An 18,289-nucleotide genomic window follows, 5' to 3' on the forward strand; every position below is an offset into this window, starting at 1 on the left:
TTTTCAAAAACTTAATTGGAAAAAGCTTGATTGGAAAAAGCTTGCAAAGTTTGATTTTCAAAAAATCTGTACGCACTACATTATGGAACAGAGGGAGTATATACTTGAAAAACTTTATGTTTTTCTCCGGTGATACACAGTTAAGCACCTTCTGTTGCACATTAGTTCCATTACTTTCAATCAAACTTTTCTTTTGAACTGGGTTACTCCCATTTTCATCACTTTCACATAACGGAACTACATTATCTGTTTATAGCAAACAGGATACGGGAAGAAAAGAGTGAATTCATGCAGTATTAAGAAACCCATCATCTAACTCAGCAATCAGCACACAGCAAACCTGATAGCACTATAACTAGTAAACCCTACAATGCAAGGACAAAAACGAAGGATAGCAACATCCACCCCATCATATTACAAGCCAGCACAAAATTTATTAAACACTTAATCAACATGGATGGCAACTACGTATATGTTTGTTGGTGTTTTGTTCTTACACTTATGGGAATCAAACTTTATTCAAGCTGGGATGGACGAACTTTTGGCGAGGAGTCGTGTCACTAAATCCGATGCCCTTCCGTTTGGTGGGGAAGATGATGAACACAATGCTGGAAAGGAACGCCATTCCTAGAGGTAGGTTCTTGAGAAGCTCTTGGTTGTTCCTACCGGAGTCCGGGAAGAAGCAGTTCTGCAGTCCCACATCGCTGAACGCCACCGTGAGGAAAACCACCGCCGTGAAGAAGCCGTGCACGAAGTCCAGCGTCTGGAGGCGGAGCCTCCGAAACTCGTCCAGACCGGACCACTCCCGCCTCTCATCCTCGTCGGAGAAGTTGAACACATTGAAGCCGTGCGTCGTGGCCACACCGTAGTACAGCTTTCCATCATGGTGGCCAATGACGCTGTCCGTGAAGGAAAAGAAGATGCACACTGCGGCGAGGACAGCGACCAGCGCCGCGGTGAGCCACTGGTTGGAGCCGGAGGTCTCGCATTTGCCGTGGTTGGTGAAGGACGGGGACAATGCCTGGTACGTCAGCACCGTGCCCGTTGGCAGGAGTTGCGCAAGGTTTGCGATGCCAAACATGACCCTGTCTGTGGTTGGCGTTGGCAGTGCCGCGCCAGCGGCTGTTATCTTACCGTCGTCGACGTCGTTGGTCAGTGGAGATATCTGGGTCACCATGGACGACGGAGAAGAAGAAGATGCCATTGTACCTACTACGTACTGTGCTCGATTTGGGTGGGCGCGTGTCCTAGCTAGCTAGGAATGTTCAAGTTGCCGTTATATAGGCAAACTAATCCTATGCGAATGATTCCAAAGTCCAAAGCCCTATCAAGATATACATGCATGCATCTACCAGGGCTTCAACTCTCTAGCTAGCTATATTTAATTAAAAGCTGGTGTAACTTGTAATTAATTATAACCATGACTAGTTAAGCCAGCACGTTAAGTCCATTGGTACTAATACGCTATGGAAGTCTTCTTCCGGGAAGGCGAGGAAAGAGAACTAGCTAAGCATCGGCTTGTGCATAAGTGTATAATTTTTTACTCACGTGAATTTCCTAGATGTCTCGCCAGGCTAGTTTATTTTCGTGGCCATGTCCGAAAGTGACAATGGTTACTGCGTGCTTGCACCAAAATGAATATGGGAGCCAATTGGAAGGCCACGATACACTATAAAGTGTGCATTGACTAAGCATTGAATGTGTTGGAGATTCATGATTTCGGATTCTGTTCATATACGACGAAGCATTAACATGGGCTTTGAAACACACACACACACACACACACACACACACACACACACACACACACACACACACAATCTCATAAAGCTAGATAAAACCCGACGGGTGCACTCTCGTTTTGTTGGTACACAATGTAACATTATGACGAACTTCAAAACAAGGAGATAACACAACGAAACATTCAGTAGTACTTTGAAACAAGATAAACTTCAACCAAATTAGAAAACTTGGCATGAATCTTGAATATTGGAGGTGGATGCATCTGGCGTGCATGCCAGAAAAACCACTCCTCCTTGGGGAAGGCAACCCTTCCACAAGGCTATAGGAGCCCACGTGCCACCTGCGGAGCACCCCTGTTGGATTTTCCTATTTATTTCTCATACACATTTATTTGTATATCTTTCCTCCCTGTTAATTTATGCGTGAAGGAAATAATCGGTGTGCATGCTACTGCATGTGTTTGTTCCATTATACTGACTTTCATATTATTATGATGGTTTTATTATTATTTCATACACATAGTATATGTTGCTAATCAATAATATAGTCCGAGCCATAAAACACACTGACCAAATGACACCAATTCATGGAGGAATGCTACCTCTCGATTTTGTCTTCAAACAATCAATTTTGACTATTAGGTAAGTATTTGAGGTATTATATATGTGTATAGACATAAATTTATTAGCATGTAAATGAGTAAACTACCAGCAACTATCCATTGCAATATTACCCATTTGTGCAATATGGCATGATTTTTTGTTGGACCTAAAAGTTTATTTCCCGTCCTTCTAGAATTCTGATGATGCCATAGGAGAGGTGTTTGGCCGTCGCCTGACGCCTAAGAGCCTCGTAGGCATCGTCCTTTTCAACAAAAGCATTGGTTGAGCTATCATGGTTGGCCTTTTTGTTTTTCCTGTTGAGTGTATGGATATCTCTAGGGGACTTTTGGCAACTGTGGTTGTTAGGTCAGTTTTGTACTGCTATTAGGTTTTGGTCCCATGGTGTGTGTGTGTGTGTGCGCCAATTGTGAGTGGTTTCTTGATGGTGCGTTGGACTAACTCTTCCTCAATTTCGTATGTTATCCACCCTGATTGATATAATCTGAAACTGTGTATTTTAGAGAGAGAAAAAACCTCTTCATCATCAGCCTTCTGAGTGCATCATCCATAAAAAACAGATGAATATTGACTGGTTGAACCAAGACATGTGAATTATATATTTATAAGAACAAAAACCTCGTACGTAAAGCAACTTGGCACACCACTCGTGCCAATTAGACATACATGAGCATGACAAGTGAGAGACGTATGCATTGGCAGTTTGGCACGGTAAAGAAAACGATCTCACACAATACGAGCGGCTGATTGACGAGGCATCGATATCTTCTATCTCTTCAAGGTCGCCGGAGAAGGAAAGAAACGTTCAAGGTCCATATGCATATGCATGGACCAGGGACGAATTAAATTAATGGCAAAGAAATCAGCTGCATGAGGCTCGAAATATGGTCGCAGCCGGCATGTACGTACGTATGTACGTGAACAGCTCTGCATGATATGGACTTGAACGTATAATTACCAACTTGGAGAAAAGCAATCCGCAACAAGCATAGTAGGTAGCAGCTTCGTTCTCACGGCTGCTGCTAGAGTGACGACGGCCGGACATCGACCGTTTTTTTTATCCTTCTCGGAGTCACAGAAGTCTGTGCGGACTGCATGCTGTATTGCTAGCTGCGTCGTATACGTAAATACAACTCTTCCATTTTTTCGTACTACAATCCCATTTTATTGTTGTATGGAAAATAGTGTCGGCCAGCCTTTATGGGAATATATACTCTTCCTGTCCAGGAGCCGTCTATTCAGTGTGAGTAGTACAGGGACCAGGATGATAGACGTCTTGCCCTTCTTGCGCAGGCTCCATGCGAGGCATGCATGGGCAGATACTTGATAACTTCTTTATCCAATGAATAATATAGTTTTCCTATCACAAAGTAAAATTCATTTGCACGAAGAATAGAGAAGAGGTGGAAGGAAATAACTACACTTTGTTCACTGTTATTTCGCCGCAAGACAAACAAATACAACAAAGCTACATAGCATGCTCATGCATTTTCTCCAATAACAACACTTGAAAAGTTGAAATAATATGTTTGTTCCTTGTATGTATTCATTGAGATCAACAAAAAAACATCTAGATAACACCATGTATTCTGCCACGTTTGGCCGTATGCATCGTTCTGATGCAGAGACTGGGGCGAACTCTCCTTTTTAAAAAAAAATAAAAAAGTTCTGCCACGTTGATTTTTGTTGAAGCCACTCGTGCTGAGCACACATGCATGTCATTCGCAACATGGCATGAGAAACATGTGCGTTTTTTTACGGGAGGAGTACATGTGCGTTGACACGGTGAAGAAGTAGACCTTGCAGCACGAGCAGCTGATCGACGAACCAAGCTAGGTGCGACCTCGCCGCAGTAGATATATGTCTTCTAAACGTCGCCGGAGAAGTGAAAGACACATTCAAGGCCGAAAGAGATGTCTACCCCTTGTGCATGCATGCATGGACCCACGAATCCAATGGAAATAAAACTGCGGCTAGCTCGTACTAGCATATTTTAGCCGCCGGCGTGTATATATAAGTGCGTACGTGCATTCGTACATGGTACATGGACAACTCTGCGAGCACTGGATCTTGAACGAGGAAAAATCTATACTTATGTATAGCATGTAGAGTATAGATAAAAAAAAGGAGCATTTGAGCTCATAATACCCCGCGATCTCGTCACGGCTGCTAGAACGGCAGCAGGACATCCGGGGTGCAGAGGAATCTCTCGGTGCATTACGTGATGCATGCAGTGGCGGACCTAGCCCACTAGGCCAGGGTGGGCCGATAGTGCTAGTGTACATATACATTTATTTTTATTTTATCTTTTTAGCCTTTCTCCTATGGTATAAAAGCTATTTCCAATTCTTAGGGTGGGCCATGGCCCATCCTGGCCACCCTCTACCTCCGCCACTGGATGCATGTATAGTTTAAGCCAACCATCATGTGTAGTTTGTACTGTACTTTGCAGCTGCCAGCTAGCACTTTCATTGGCTATGGAAGTCTTTTTCCTTGGATGTAAAGGCCATCTCCAGATCTCAAACCGTCCGTAGCCGTTCGGACCAAATGATTCTCACATAGTTTACCATTCAACATGGTACCTCCTCGGTCCACAGATCAGTCCGAGTGCCTGAAATCTCACAAACCAGGTATACTTTGCGACGTCCGAACCCGCTGTCATGTATGTGTTAGACACCCTAGCCTCACCCAAAATCTTCTCTCATGCATGCGCTCTGTCCAGCGTAATGCACCTCCGTTCTCCGCGGCGCATTTATGCTGGCCTAGAACGAATGCAGCCGTTCACTGGATCCGACATTGAAGCGGCACGCCGGCCAAGAGGCCACACAAGTCGCTTCCTGGTCTTTGCGCATTTTCATTGCCAGAAAGACGTGTCTGAACGTGACAGGAGACGGCTATCTACCGCATTCACACCGGCTGCCCGTCCATCCTCCTGCCGACACTAAACAGACATGGTGGCCGACAAACCCACCTGGCACCCGCATTCAAACACTAGCCGCTTGCCCTGGCCGGTGCTCCATATTTATACCTTCCCATGCCCGGCACGATCCACACTGCTCCACCTCCGCTCCCGATCCTCCTCGCTATAATAGCTCTGCCATGATCGTGAGCTCCAAAGCGATGTGGGATAGCCTCAAGATGGAGCAAACGCATGAGCTAACCGCCCTTGCAGCCGGCTGGCAGGGCCACCATGCATGGTGGATAAAATTCGGCATGCTAGTGAGCTCACCGGAGGTCTCCAACAATGACCCAATAATGGAGGACACCTCCAACGATGAGATGGCGCCCCTGCCCACATCGATTCCATGTTGGCTTCACCACGGAGCAGGCACAAGCGCACTTCGACGCCATAATGGCGGAGTAGGCCCTCCCGCTGCTGGTGTCGACATTCCGGCTAGTCCAGGAGGAGCAGCACTACAACCTCGTCGTCCTTGCACGTCATCGGATCGTTGAGGGCCTAATCTACACCGAGTTCACGAACGAGGATGCAATGGTGGCGATGGCCGTGGAGGACCCGAACTTCGTCGATGAAAAGTGAGCGCTCTATGAGGCAGCGCGCATGGGAGAGTCGAATGCGCAGACTGTGCAGGTGATCGCAGACCGGAACGTCGGTAGCGGTGGGCCCTCTTCTGCACCGATATGACCACAAGGCTAGCCCATCCATGTCCATCGTGGACCTCACCTCCACCGGTGACATCCGGGCCGCGGAATCCGACGAGGAAGAGTAGGACATGGGAGACGGCAGGGCCTCATGTCCCATTTGGGCCAGTTCATGTCCTATGTCTTACTCTTCCTCGTCGGCGACCAGCGGCTTCACTTCCTAGGGCTAACGGATAGAAGATGCCAGACATGTGGAACAAGGAGGACTTGTAGGACAGCCACTGGTGATGATTTAGACTAGGTTAACTTCCAAACACTTTTGTTTAATGATGAATATGTGTTTCAGTTTAAGTGAAAATTTCATCCAGTTTACATAAAAATCGTTTGGTTTGTTCAAATTCCCTTTTGAAATGTATGCAGATACGATTGGATAGCTGGCTCCCGTATCATTGCCGTGAATGGATACAATTTTTGTTTTAAGGTCCGCATTGGAGATGCCCTAATAATGCAAATTTGGGTCTGTCACCAATGAGTGCTTTTTTCAAATTTGACTGCAGGCCCACTTGTGTGAATTCAGCCTATGTAGTCCGGGGGAGCTATAATTTACAACAAAGAGATGGTAGCTCGTCTCGCCTCTGGCTCGAGCCTATCCGGCTGGCCTAGTACTGTAGCTTTCTGGAGCGGTTTTGCGAATCTTCTATGGACCGGTTTGGACAGGTTTTAGAAGGTTTTGTGCGAGTTTTTTCTTCTTTGTTTCTATGTGTTTTTTATCGGTTTCCTTTTGGTTGTTTACTTTTCATTTTATTTTTCAAATACATGTCGACTTTTTTAATACATGTTATACATTTTCTGTATACACACGGAACATTTTTTATACATGTTGAACTTTTCAAATAAATAAGGAAAATTTCCAAATACATGTTTAAACATTTTTAATGCATGTTTAAAATTTTCAAATACATGGTGAACTTCCTTTTTTGAATGGTAAGAAACATTAATTTAATTTACACAGACATTTCTTACATTGAATAAATTTTTAAAGAAATTCATGAATATATTTTTCAAACATGTGAACATTTTATGAATGTACGAAAACATTTGTTTAATGCTATAAATGGAGTAGTTTTAAAAAGTTGCATACATATATTTTACACTCCATGAACAATTTTTAAATGTGTGGTGAGCACTTTTATAAATTTAAGTACCTTAATTTTTGGAATATATGTACTTTATTTCTAACATATAAAAAAAAAGAAAAATATGAAAAAAGAAAACGAAAACGAAAAAAATAATGAACCAAACGAATAAGGAATGAAGGTTACCTAAAAAAGTATAAGGAATGAAGGTAACTAAAATAGAAAAGGTGGTGTACCATACTGGGTTGGCCCACTAAAGTGTTCCCTTGAGGCTACCATCTTGCAATAGGTGAGATGTAGCTAAGCTCGGGGACTGGGAACGAGCTTGGGGACTAGAAGGACAAGAGTTTGGACCAGAGAACAAAATACGCCCATAGATCTTCAATGGCTAGGACTCTGAGGTGCTAAAAGGCCTAGAAAACAGTTGCGTGAATTGCAAGCAAATTTAAATGAACTTCTGGAGAGGGTCCATTGGTGATGAGAGATTACATTGAAACAGGGGAGCAACTAGTCCGTGTATCCTTTGGATGAGCTCCAACGTCATCGTGCGTCGCTCGCCGAATGCTTCCCCAACCAAGACAATTTTTTAGGGGTTTTCTCTGTGTTTTTTCTTGGTTTTCAGATTAGTTATGTTTTTTTATTGTTCCGGTTCTTTTCATTCCCATGTGGGAAGAGCAACACATGAGTGCTTCAGCACATGTTAATAATGTTCTGGAGCCAGATTAGTGCACCCAGGAGCACACATGTTAGTGCAGTTCTAAAACCACAGTTTAGTGCAATTTGGAGCACGGGCTAGTACAATTTGGGACCATAGGTTAGTATATTTGTGCTTCATCCATGCGGGAAGACATGTTAATTCACTTGGAAGCATATGCCGGTACATTTTGGGAGTACATGCTAGTTCACATTGGGAGCAAAAATTCCACCCGGAAAAAAGTTCATTGGAAGCTGTCAACATGAAGATCTAGTGTTGAAGACCTTGATGCAAATAATGCAATGGGCAAACCGATTTATAGTTTAGACGAACAGTGCGTGAGATATTTCATTCTCAAAAAACAAATCTGCGAAAAAAGCACACACATCCAACAACATATCCCTTACGTGCGGGTGAAAAACCCAACAAAACTCTCTGATGGCGACAAGTGATGCGCATGCATTACGCCACTTGTCACCATCAGAGGAGTTCTAGAATAACCTTTGCAAAGAGTACCCTTAATTAGTGGTTTTTTTAAGCATGTGAGTAACCTTCCCCAGAGGTCACTTACGGAGACCTAGTGGGCCGATGTGTGACACACGCACGTAAGTGAAGTGGAGCCCGAGGGGCCAGTTGAGCAAAGAGAAGAGCGCATAGGTGATTTTTCTTCCTGGCTGTTTTCTTTAGTTTTTGTCTGTTTTTTTCTTTGCATGTTGTGTATTTACACCTGTGTCGCACGAATCATCATATATATCCTTCAAGAACATGTACACCGCAACGCATTACAGTTGTGGTCTATGGTGCAACATAGTTTCGCTCCCCGGTGCAAAGTAGATGTGATGCGTAGCGCGTGGAAATGTGGTGTTGGAGGTGTGCTATACACGCGAAACACCATGCATTGGGAGCACAACCTACACTACCATATGGATTACAAGTATACCACACGGATGAGTACAAGTTTACTACAATGAGTACAATTTGTATAAAAAATGTTTGTCAAAACCTACCAGTATGCAATCTAGATTGGAAGATCCTGACGCGAGGGGCAAAGAGGTGAAAATGATTTGTGATTTGGACTGATTCATGAGATATATCTTTTTGGAAAAATGGATCTGGCCAAAAGGAAAACCGCATATAGACCCTCCCATCCCTAACACATGTGGAAAAAAACCATCAATACTTCCTGGTGATGACAGGTGACACAGATGCGTTGTGCGACTTGTCGTGATTAGAGGAATGTAGAAGTAACCTTCGCTAGAGGTATCCATCTAATGCTTTGGGGATTTGATTTATCATGCACAATCAAACTTACCCTACCATGTGTTCGAGCACATGCCTGCTTCAAAAATTCTATTTGCAATGTAACGCTGCGGATAGTAGCAAACGCACAACATCGACAGAACACTAGCTCTTACAAAGGGCTGACCATCTTACGATTTTTCCCGGGTTGCCCCCCTGCTTTTTCAAGTGTTTCTTTCTGTTGGTTTTTGTTTTCTTTTTCCTTTTTCTTTAATATTTATTCTTTTTCCTTATTTTAAATTGTTGAACATCTTTTCAAATACAGAATCCGCAAATATATTGTCAATTCTTTGGATACTGTTTGTACCCGCTAACATTATTCGAATTTGTGTATATTTTTAAATCCGCTGATATTTTTTGAATTGGCAAACAACAAAAAACAAAGTAGCAAGCATTTTTGAAATCCACTAATATTTTTAAAATTCATGAACATTCTTTTTCGAATTTCCAAATATTTTTTGAAGTTTTTCACAATTTTCTAAATTTTCAAGCTTATTTTCAATTTCCTAAATGTTTTCCAAATTAGTGAACATTTATTGATTTTTCAAAGAACTTCCAAATTTGTAAACTTTTTTTAATAAAATAGTAATAGTTTTAGAATTCCCAAGCATTTTTTAAAATTCATTACCATTTCCCCAAAAATAATTGCACATACTCCCTCCGTTCCCAAATATTTGTCTTTCTAGAGATTTCAACAAGTGACTACATACAAAGCAAAATGAATGAATCTACACTCTAAAATATGTCTACATATATCCGTATGTTGTAACCATTTGAAATGTCTAGAAAGACAAATATTTAGGAACGGAGGGAGTAGTACATATGCATGTGCATGTGTATGAACGTCTGCATCTGTACTATGTTTAAAAATATATTTTTTGAAGCCTTGACCAGTTTTTAACTTCACGAACATTTGTTTAATTCTTAAACATGTTTTGAATTCATGAAACACACACAAATATTTAAAGAAAATATTAAGCATTTTGAAATAGCAAGAATATATAAGAAAATATATTAAATTTCTTAAAATAGCGATGGTCTCTGGCTTTTGGGGGCAAAACCCGATTATAAACCGGAGCTATTGTACGCCTGCTGCCCCGACGCCCAGTTTGGCCCGGCCCTTCATCGAGGTTCACTGTTTCCTCATTTTTTTCTGTTTCTTTTCTTTTTCTGTTTTATTTTTCTGTTTTCTGTTTTCTGTTTTATTTTTCTGTTTATTTTTAGTTTATTTATTTTATTATTTGTTTTATTTTTATATATTTTTGGTATTATACAAAAGTTCTATGTGTATTACAAAAATGTTCTTCGTATATTTAAGAAAATGTTCACAGTATATTATAAAATATTTAAGCATGCATTATAAAATGGTCAATGTATATTAAGAGTAAGTTTAATAAAATACTACAAATGTTCAGTAGGTATTTGATATTTGTTCAGCATATATTACACAAACTGTTCAATATGTATTCGCGAATTATTCAACGGACATTACAAAACATGTCCAACGTACATTACAAAATATTTAATGTGTATATGAAGATTGTTCATCGTATATATTCATATTTTCAAAGAAAATTGAAATAAAAACCAAGCAATACCGGGCGCTACAGTGAACTGGGTGCTACGGTACCAGCTGCTACAGTGTTGATTGTATACTTCGAAGTAATGAAATAAAAGAAAATATTTGGGGGCATAGTGTGTCAGCCCAAGCCCCCGGGCTTCAACGAAGCTTGCTCCTTTTGACGCACACGCCCGGCATACACGTTTGCTAGATATCCTGTGCGGTACTCGCATGACCATTCTATTCCACGCATATTAGCCAGCCCATTCTAGAAAAGTTCTAGAACCTTTCCTGAGCTGATTTCTGTGTCTCTTTCTAGTGGTTTTCTTCATGTTCTAATCATGCTTTTTATTTATTCTTTCTCATGTCAAATTTTGCCTTTTCATTTTATTTTTTTTCAATCTTACTTTTCTTTCATTTTCTAAATTTGGGAACATTTTCTGACTCCACGGACATTTTCTAAATTCACAAATAAATTTTCAAACCACGAACATTTTATTGAAAATTGTAACCATTTCTGGTATTCACGAATAATTTTTGAAATTCATTCAAGTTTATAAAATTTGCTGATATTTTTCAAATTTTGTAATATTATTTCAAATTCAAGTACATTTCTAAATTGACTTTTTAAACTAAGAACATTATTTTTTAAATGGATCCTTTTTCAACTTTGCTTACATTTTTTGAATTATGGAAATTATTGAAATTCGTGGGCATTTTATGAATTCATAAACTTTTTTGAATTTCAAATTTGGGAACATTTCGGAAATTCGTAATTTATTTTGGATATTTTGAAGAAATCTCATTATCAAGATTTTTTCATTGATTCAATTTTTTAATACTTTTTTGTTTGGTTTCATTTTCTCGCTTTTTTCAGTTTTTCATTATTGTATGGGCCGAGGCCCAGTTCGGTCGATCACCGAGCCGCAGAAGCAAATGTGACCTTGCGGCCACAGTTTAAAACACTGACCCGGCAAACAAACAGGTAGGGTGTCGGTTTAGGTTTTTACTAGTCAGGCCGCCGGTTTATCGGTTTATTTGCAAAAAATATGAAATGTTTAAGTTATTTTCTAAAAAATTGACCTTACATCAAATGAATACACATCATATTGTATGTAAACCATTAATAAATCACAAAGTGGTATTGGCCTAGTTGGTTATTGGGCCTTTAACATGCCTTGCCTCAAGGACTAGGTGTTCAATTCCTTGTTGATGCAACTGTTTTTGAATATTTTTTGGTTTTTACTAAAAGATCGCTACATCGTAACAATCCGAACAAGGCGCGGTTTTTCCGGTCGGACCACCGATCTGGTCCGGTTTTTAGAACTATGCATGTGCCCCCGCTTTAGTCCGGTCCAAACTGTGCTGGTGGTTGGACACGTGGTCGCTCCTCGACGCATAGCCGATAGCAAGGAATCCTAAAAAAGAACGACAGCAAGGACCACCTATTTAGTGACTGGGATGCTGAAAATCGAGCAATCACGTAGGGTGAGCGAGCTCAGCGTCGGTACTTGGACTGGTACAACTCTCGCTTGCTCGCATTTTTCTCTTTCCAATGCTCGTTCACTCGTGTTTACATTTCTTTCACACACGTTGTGAACTTCCTTAGCCGTTTGTCCTTTTTCTTCCTTTTCTTTCGGTTTTCTTGTCTTCCCCTATTTACTATGGGGATGTTACTACTAGCAGATGGCGTGCACGCTAGGCTTGATACACCTTGATCTAGGCTCTTTTGGGAAGGAACCGGCATCAAGCGCAAATACCACCTTGTCAAATGATCTGCGGTGTGTAGGCCAAGAAAATTTGGCGGCTTGGGTATCACTAACTCAAAACTGGTGAACGTGGCGCTACTTACCAAATGGTGGTGACGCCTTGCCCAAAACAAGTCGGGACTCTGGGCAAAGCTTATAAAAGCAAAATATTTCCCTAACAGGAACCCTTTCACGGCATCCTCGTCCGGATCCACGTTTTGGAATGGGATCCAAGCGGTGCGACCCGCCTTTGCGGTCGGGGCCAAGTTTCGTATCAACAACAGTCAATCCACTCGGTTCTGGCTCGACTGTTGGTTGGGACATGTCCCCCTTTGGCAGAGCCATACCTCTATTTATCGGGTGGCCACAAATGCTAATATAATGGTGGGGGGAGGCTCTAAACTCCTCACCACCCGCGATCCATTTCTTACGGGCCCTCACCGGTATCGAACAAGAGTCATGGGACGACTTGGTTCAAAAAATTGGTGACTATCGTCTTGGCTTGGAGCTGACTCGTGGAATGGAGCCTGACCGCCTCCAAAAAGTTTTCGGTTAAATCACTCTATAGCAAACTCACAGAGGGGAGTGCGCTGGACATAGCAAGGGGCTTATGGAAGACGGGTTTGCCACTCAAGATAAAAATCTTCATGTGACAAAGAAATAGGCTGCCAACTTCCGACAATGTAGCTAAACGCAACGGCCCGGCTGATGGATCCTGTTTGGTGTGTGGTCTTGGAGAAGATGCAAACCATGTGCTCTTTCAAATCAAATCTTATCAAATCTCAACTAAATCAACAACTTTCCTTGCATTCCGTTACACATACTCAAATCAAATCAAAATCTTTCTAAAATCTAGAATAAGAATAAGGTGAGTGTAAGGTATACTTATGTCGGACATGATTACTGTCGAACTATTAGAATATGTATGTATGTCTCCGTTGCAACGAACGGCAATTAGTTAGTACAATAGCCATATCTATCTGTTGACGCGTTAGTAGGTGTTTTTTCGGTTTTTCCATACGTGAGATAATCAATGACCTTGCCTCTGGTTCACAAAGTGTATCCAGTTAATTCTTCAATATTGGTTAATACACGGTAAGATCCCCCGCAAAAAGACAAAACAACGCGGTAAGATCGTTTCCTGGACCCTGGTTGCTTCGGCCTTTCAACGAGAACAAGCAGTATACATACTTTCTCCTCATGCATACGCATCGATGAGGGTTGTACATTCACACAACCATAGAGGCATGGACTATAGAGAGGAAAAGGGTAAAAAAGAAACCCCCTATAAATCCAATTCACGCATGTCATCTATAGCGGGGCGCCCCAAATCCGCCTCATACGCCCACGCGGGACGCCCGGTCACGAAATTTCAACCCATACGTGCATCTCAAACGCCCGGCATGACCGGCACCCCTCATATCCAATCAAATATGGGACTGATATGGATTGATCAGCCCACGCTAGCCCACCTGAACCCACATATATTCCTCCCCATCTGCTCGTCGGACCAAACTCTAGTACTTCACTCCACTCCCCTTCGGCACCCAAGCTTCTATCTGGCGATCTCCGGCCGCCTCCGGCATGGCGAGCAGTGGATCTGACTCCGATCAGTCCAGATCCGTTGACTGGGGTGTCATCCCATGCGGGTTGGAGGAGGCAATGGACGTCCGCATTGCACTCCGCAGCACCCGGGAGGACGGCGCCTGGCCTACGGCAGGATCTGTCCGGCGCGACTCCATAGTGTCGGCTGAACAGGCGCTCGGATCCTCTGGGGTTGGATCATCGCGGTCCCGGCAGTCGGAAAATGTTTCCTTCCTCATCACTGGTCGGGGTGGACTATGAGTCCCATCAGGACCGGTCTGCCCGCCATGAGAATGAGAGGATAAGGGCAGCTGAGGCCCGTCTCGCTGCCGACATGGCGGCGGCGGTGGCTGATGCAGTGGCGCGAACGGCCGCAAAGGAGGAAGCCATCCGCGCCCGCATTCTGAAGAAGCAGCAGCGGAGGAACACGCGCGCCCTCGCTCGAGAGTAGAATCGGGCGATACGTGCCATGGCCGGACTGCCGCCAAAGAAGGAGGAGGAGGACAACTACGGTGAGGACAGCTCCAGCGATGGGCAGATCCGGCTCAATCCCTACTGCGTCTTCGACCGGTACTTTCGCGAGAAGGACGACAAGGGCGCCGGGAAGGGCAGGGGCAGCCGTGAATGATCTTCTCTATCATAGCCAAACATACCAAATTTTGGTAGTCCGATGGCAATGTTGTAGTATCCGGATGATGTAGCATCGTTTACGTAGTTGCATGAGTTTGTATGAATTTGAGATATGCTAACTGAGGTGTCCAGTTATGAGAATGGAAATTTGAGGCCGGTCAGTGTCCACGGCTACGGACGTTTGAGAGGTCGGATTTGCAAAGTCTGACGGTAGATGCTCTTAGGATAGCTAACATCAGTTCACGCGTTGGTGTCACTGCTTCGGTCAGTGACCTAATAGTGGCTATAGCAACCGACTGGTAAAATGTACATTGCATTTCAAAAATAAAAATACAACATGAAGTGGCGGTCGCATTTGATTTTCGGACGGGCTTGTTAGTTAGAGTCCTAACACTCAGTATCCCAGGCTAACAGTCCCCTGCCCTGCCCTCCGAGGGATCTATGAGCACAAGACGTTGAAGGTTGGTAAGCCATCATCATGCAGTAGCAGTGCGTTTTAATTATTAGCGAGGAAGAAACACACTTATGCCTCTACATGTATGCGTGGACGAGACTTGATGAGAGGCGGGGAAACTAATACTATATACGTATACATGACTGCGTTGCGTACGTGGTATGATGGATGCTATGAGTATTCTACAGCCATGTACGTACACACCAAATGGTTGTAAAGCCTAAATGCCCAGGCGTGTACGTATAGCCCACCTAACACAGTCGCAGAGAAAGTTAGTTCGTGATCAGTTGGCGCGTCGTTCGTCCAGTGCATGTCCTAATCCTGCCACAGTATGTACACCGCATCTCGAGAATACAACTTAAACAAAGCATAACATATGTAGTCGTGGTTTGATTTGGACTCCCTCATTCTTGTTTAAGCTCTGCACCGTCCGTTCGGTCGTATGGCTACCTCCGAGTACGGTACGAATACCGCAGCCTGTTCCCGTTGGGGGCCGGTTGGTCTACTCCGTCGAGCCATTTTTATTGAGGGCAGCTGAGCCTGGCTTGTATCGAGACAGGGGGAAAGATTTTCGGATCTTAGGGGTGCGTGAGAGAGTCAAGATCAACGCTGCTGGCTTTGCATTTTGTTAGACGACGACGTTCCGAGCGGTCGTCGTCGTCGTTGTTTCTACTACTTGTTTCATAACCGGCCTTCACTGACCCGATCGTTCGTTGGCTTCTAACCACCGTCCACCGCATAAGAGTCAAGAGAAATCTCTCCATGCATTTGTAATCATGCATGGCAATCTTACCAAGCAATCTAGCTGGCTCTCTTGCCGTGTGTGGTTTGATGGTTCATACTTCATACAGACATGGAGTCTGTCTGTTCTCTAATCTCTGGCATGTAGCGCTGTGTGCCCGGCTCTTTCAGAGATGGTATACATGCATTCAGTTCTACTTCTACCACTGGTGATTAAAGCTTCCTAATTAGGGTTACTTCTGAAAATATCTAGCTAGATTAATTGATGCCTTCAAGTCACGTGGAGCCAGCTAATTAACCTAGCACATTATTTTCAGGGAATATTGTACTATTTTTAAGTCGCCAAAAATATATAATACTACACTGCAGTCTGCACTCACAAAGTTTTAAAACTACAATGCACCTCCCCTCTAAGTAATATACTCCCTCCATTTCTAAATATAAGCCCTTTTGGAGATTTCAATATGGACTATGTACAGAGCAAAATAAGTGAATATACAATCTAAAATATGTCTATATACATTTATATGTAGTCCGTGTTGAAATCTCTAAAAGGGCTTATATTTAGAAAGGAGAGTAACAAATAAGAGAGTAAAAATGGTTAGTCTCACTGCTTGTGACGGGCGAACTAATGCAAAACGCCATTCTGCACGAAGGACGTACGATAAGACACGTCCTCTCTGAAAGAAACAGTGAAGCAATCATGCATAGAGTGCAACCTATATGTTTCCCCGGCGAAATTTGTTGTAGCTAATTAAACCTCCTGTTGTTTATTCAGTCGCGAACGTATGACACGTTTCCATTACAAACAAACTTCGCACAACAAGACAAAGAACGAACAACCCAGCGTACACGCGTTGTTGAAATGACGTACATATTGGTCCGTAGATAACTAAGAATAGTCTCGAGGACATGAGTTCGTCTTGTCACAACAACGATGCTGCAACAGCCAGGGGTTGGTCGAATTGACATTCATTTTGACCGGCATTTCATATATAACGTATAGGTAGTAGTAGGAGAGAGGTAGTGGAGTATAAAGTAAGTCTGCCATAGGTCTCTTCGGTCATTTCCTACCTCGGCGTCGTTCAATCCAGCACCGACGAAGGGCCTATGAGAGTTTGTGTCTTCAGATATGTTGGCTCCCTTCAGATCTTGGCAGTTGGTGTGTCTTTGGTGTTGACTAATGGCGCGGCCACTATAACATCTTCTTCATGTTGTTCTGTGCTTTGGTCCGGTTTTCCAAACCCTCTGAATTGATGGTGATGGATTGCAAGCATGTATGGCATGGGGTGATACTCCAACTAATGTTGCTTCAACGATTTCTAGATCTCATCGTAAAGGGGGATAGCTCTTGCGGTCTTTGAAGTCTGGTATGGTGAGGACGCTTGTAGATGTCCCTTTCCTTTACTATTAGATCATTGTAATTTTGAATCTCCAACGGGCGGTGTACAATTGAAGGATGAAGAAGGCTAATATGATTTTTAATGCAATTTTATTTTGTATTGGTCGTTGTGCGTCCAGTTGCTTGTCACTTGTACTGGCTATTGTTTTCCTTGATATTTATCAGATCTAATATGCTCGTTGGGTATGTTTTCTTAAAAAAAAGTTAGGTTGTCCAATACTAAAAAATAGTTTTATGATCATACTTTAGTTTTTAAGATAACCACGTGTATCATTAATCCCAAATGCTGTAAATATAATGCACGCATGTGGAGTTGGCGAGAAGGATGATAAATATGTCCATAGAACTTTGCCTAAACCCCTCCAAGATAATAAATGAGAAGGGAGTATGGAGGTAATCATAAAAGTGTCATCGCCGCCACTAACCTTCTTCGGATTCGGAGGAGAGCTATATCCCAAAAGGGCGTTTTGAGTTGAGGAAAAAGCCCGTCACCGGCAAGGTCTTTGTCGATGTGGGGCGTCGAATGGAGATCATTCGACACTCCTCGTGTCCTGGAGGCCATAGCCACCTTCAACTGTCAACATAGAGCGCCATCCGTCGCCGTCAATCCTCAAGCAAGGATTTGGAACCTCCGGCCCCTCTCTCACCCACTTGTGGCACTACCAAGATGATAACAACCAGTAAACCAGACCTAAAACCTCCGACTAGAAGGGTTGATGGGAGACCAAGCCCACTGGGTCTGACACTACCATCGATGCCATCAAGACAGGACAGGAGCCTGGTAATTTTTCTTGGATGTGCCGCCGCTATCACCGCCAGAAGCAACGCCGTCCCACGGACGAGGCCTACCCTATCTACAGGTCGGAGCTGAACTGTTGGGGTCCCCAACCCGTTTAGTCACTGGAGAAGGAAATGAAGGAGGAAGGGGCTAGCAGCATCAACGACAAAGGAAACATCCTTTTGGGATAAATATAGAAGAATCATACATAAAAAACATCGACGATGAATGTAGGACAAGAGAGAAGGCTGTTGAGCATAGATTGGTCATTTGGGTATCGAGGCAAGTGTGTTGGGCGG

At 43.1% G+C, this 18,289-nt stretch overlaps 1 protein-coding gene across 1 annotated transcript; it reads right to left on the reverse strand.

Annotated features, from left to right (window-relative positions):
- Positions 1 to 508: 508 nt before the first annotated feature.
- On the reverse strand, positions 509 to 1,204 carry LOC125517033 (protein DMP10-like). Its single transcript, XM_048682258.1, has one exon. It carries the CDS (start codon positions 1,202 to 1,204, stop codon positions 509 to 511), a length of 696 nt encoding a protein of 231 aa, XP_048538215.1.
- Between the last annotated feature and the right edge of the window lie 17,085 nt (positions 1,205 to 18,289).

Source organism: Triticum urartu, chromosome 6 (genome assembly GCF_003073215.2).
Source record: "Triticum urartu cultivar G1812 chromosome 6, Tu2.1, whole genome shotgun sequence".
NCBI classification, from domain to species: domain Eukaryota; kingdom Viridiplantae; phylum Streptophyta; class Magnoliopsida; order Poales; family Poaceae; genus Triticum; species Triticum urartu.

What these genes read in the sequence shown, in the direction of transcription:
- LOC125517033 (XM_048682258.1), bottom strand. Translation starts at nt 1,204, where the DNA reads ATGGCATCTTCTTCTTCTCCGTCGTCCATGGTGACCCAGATATCTCCA.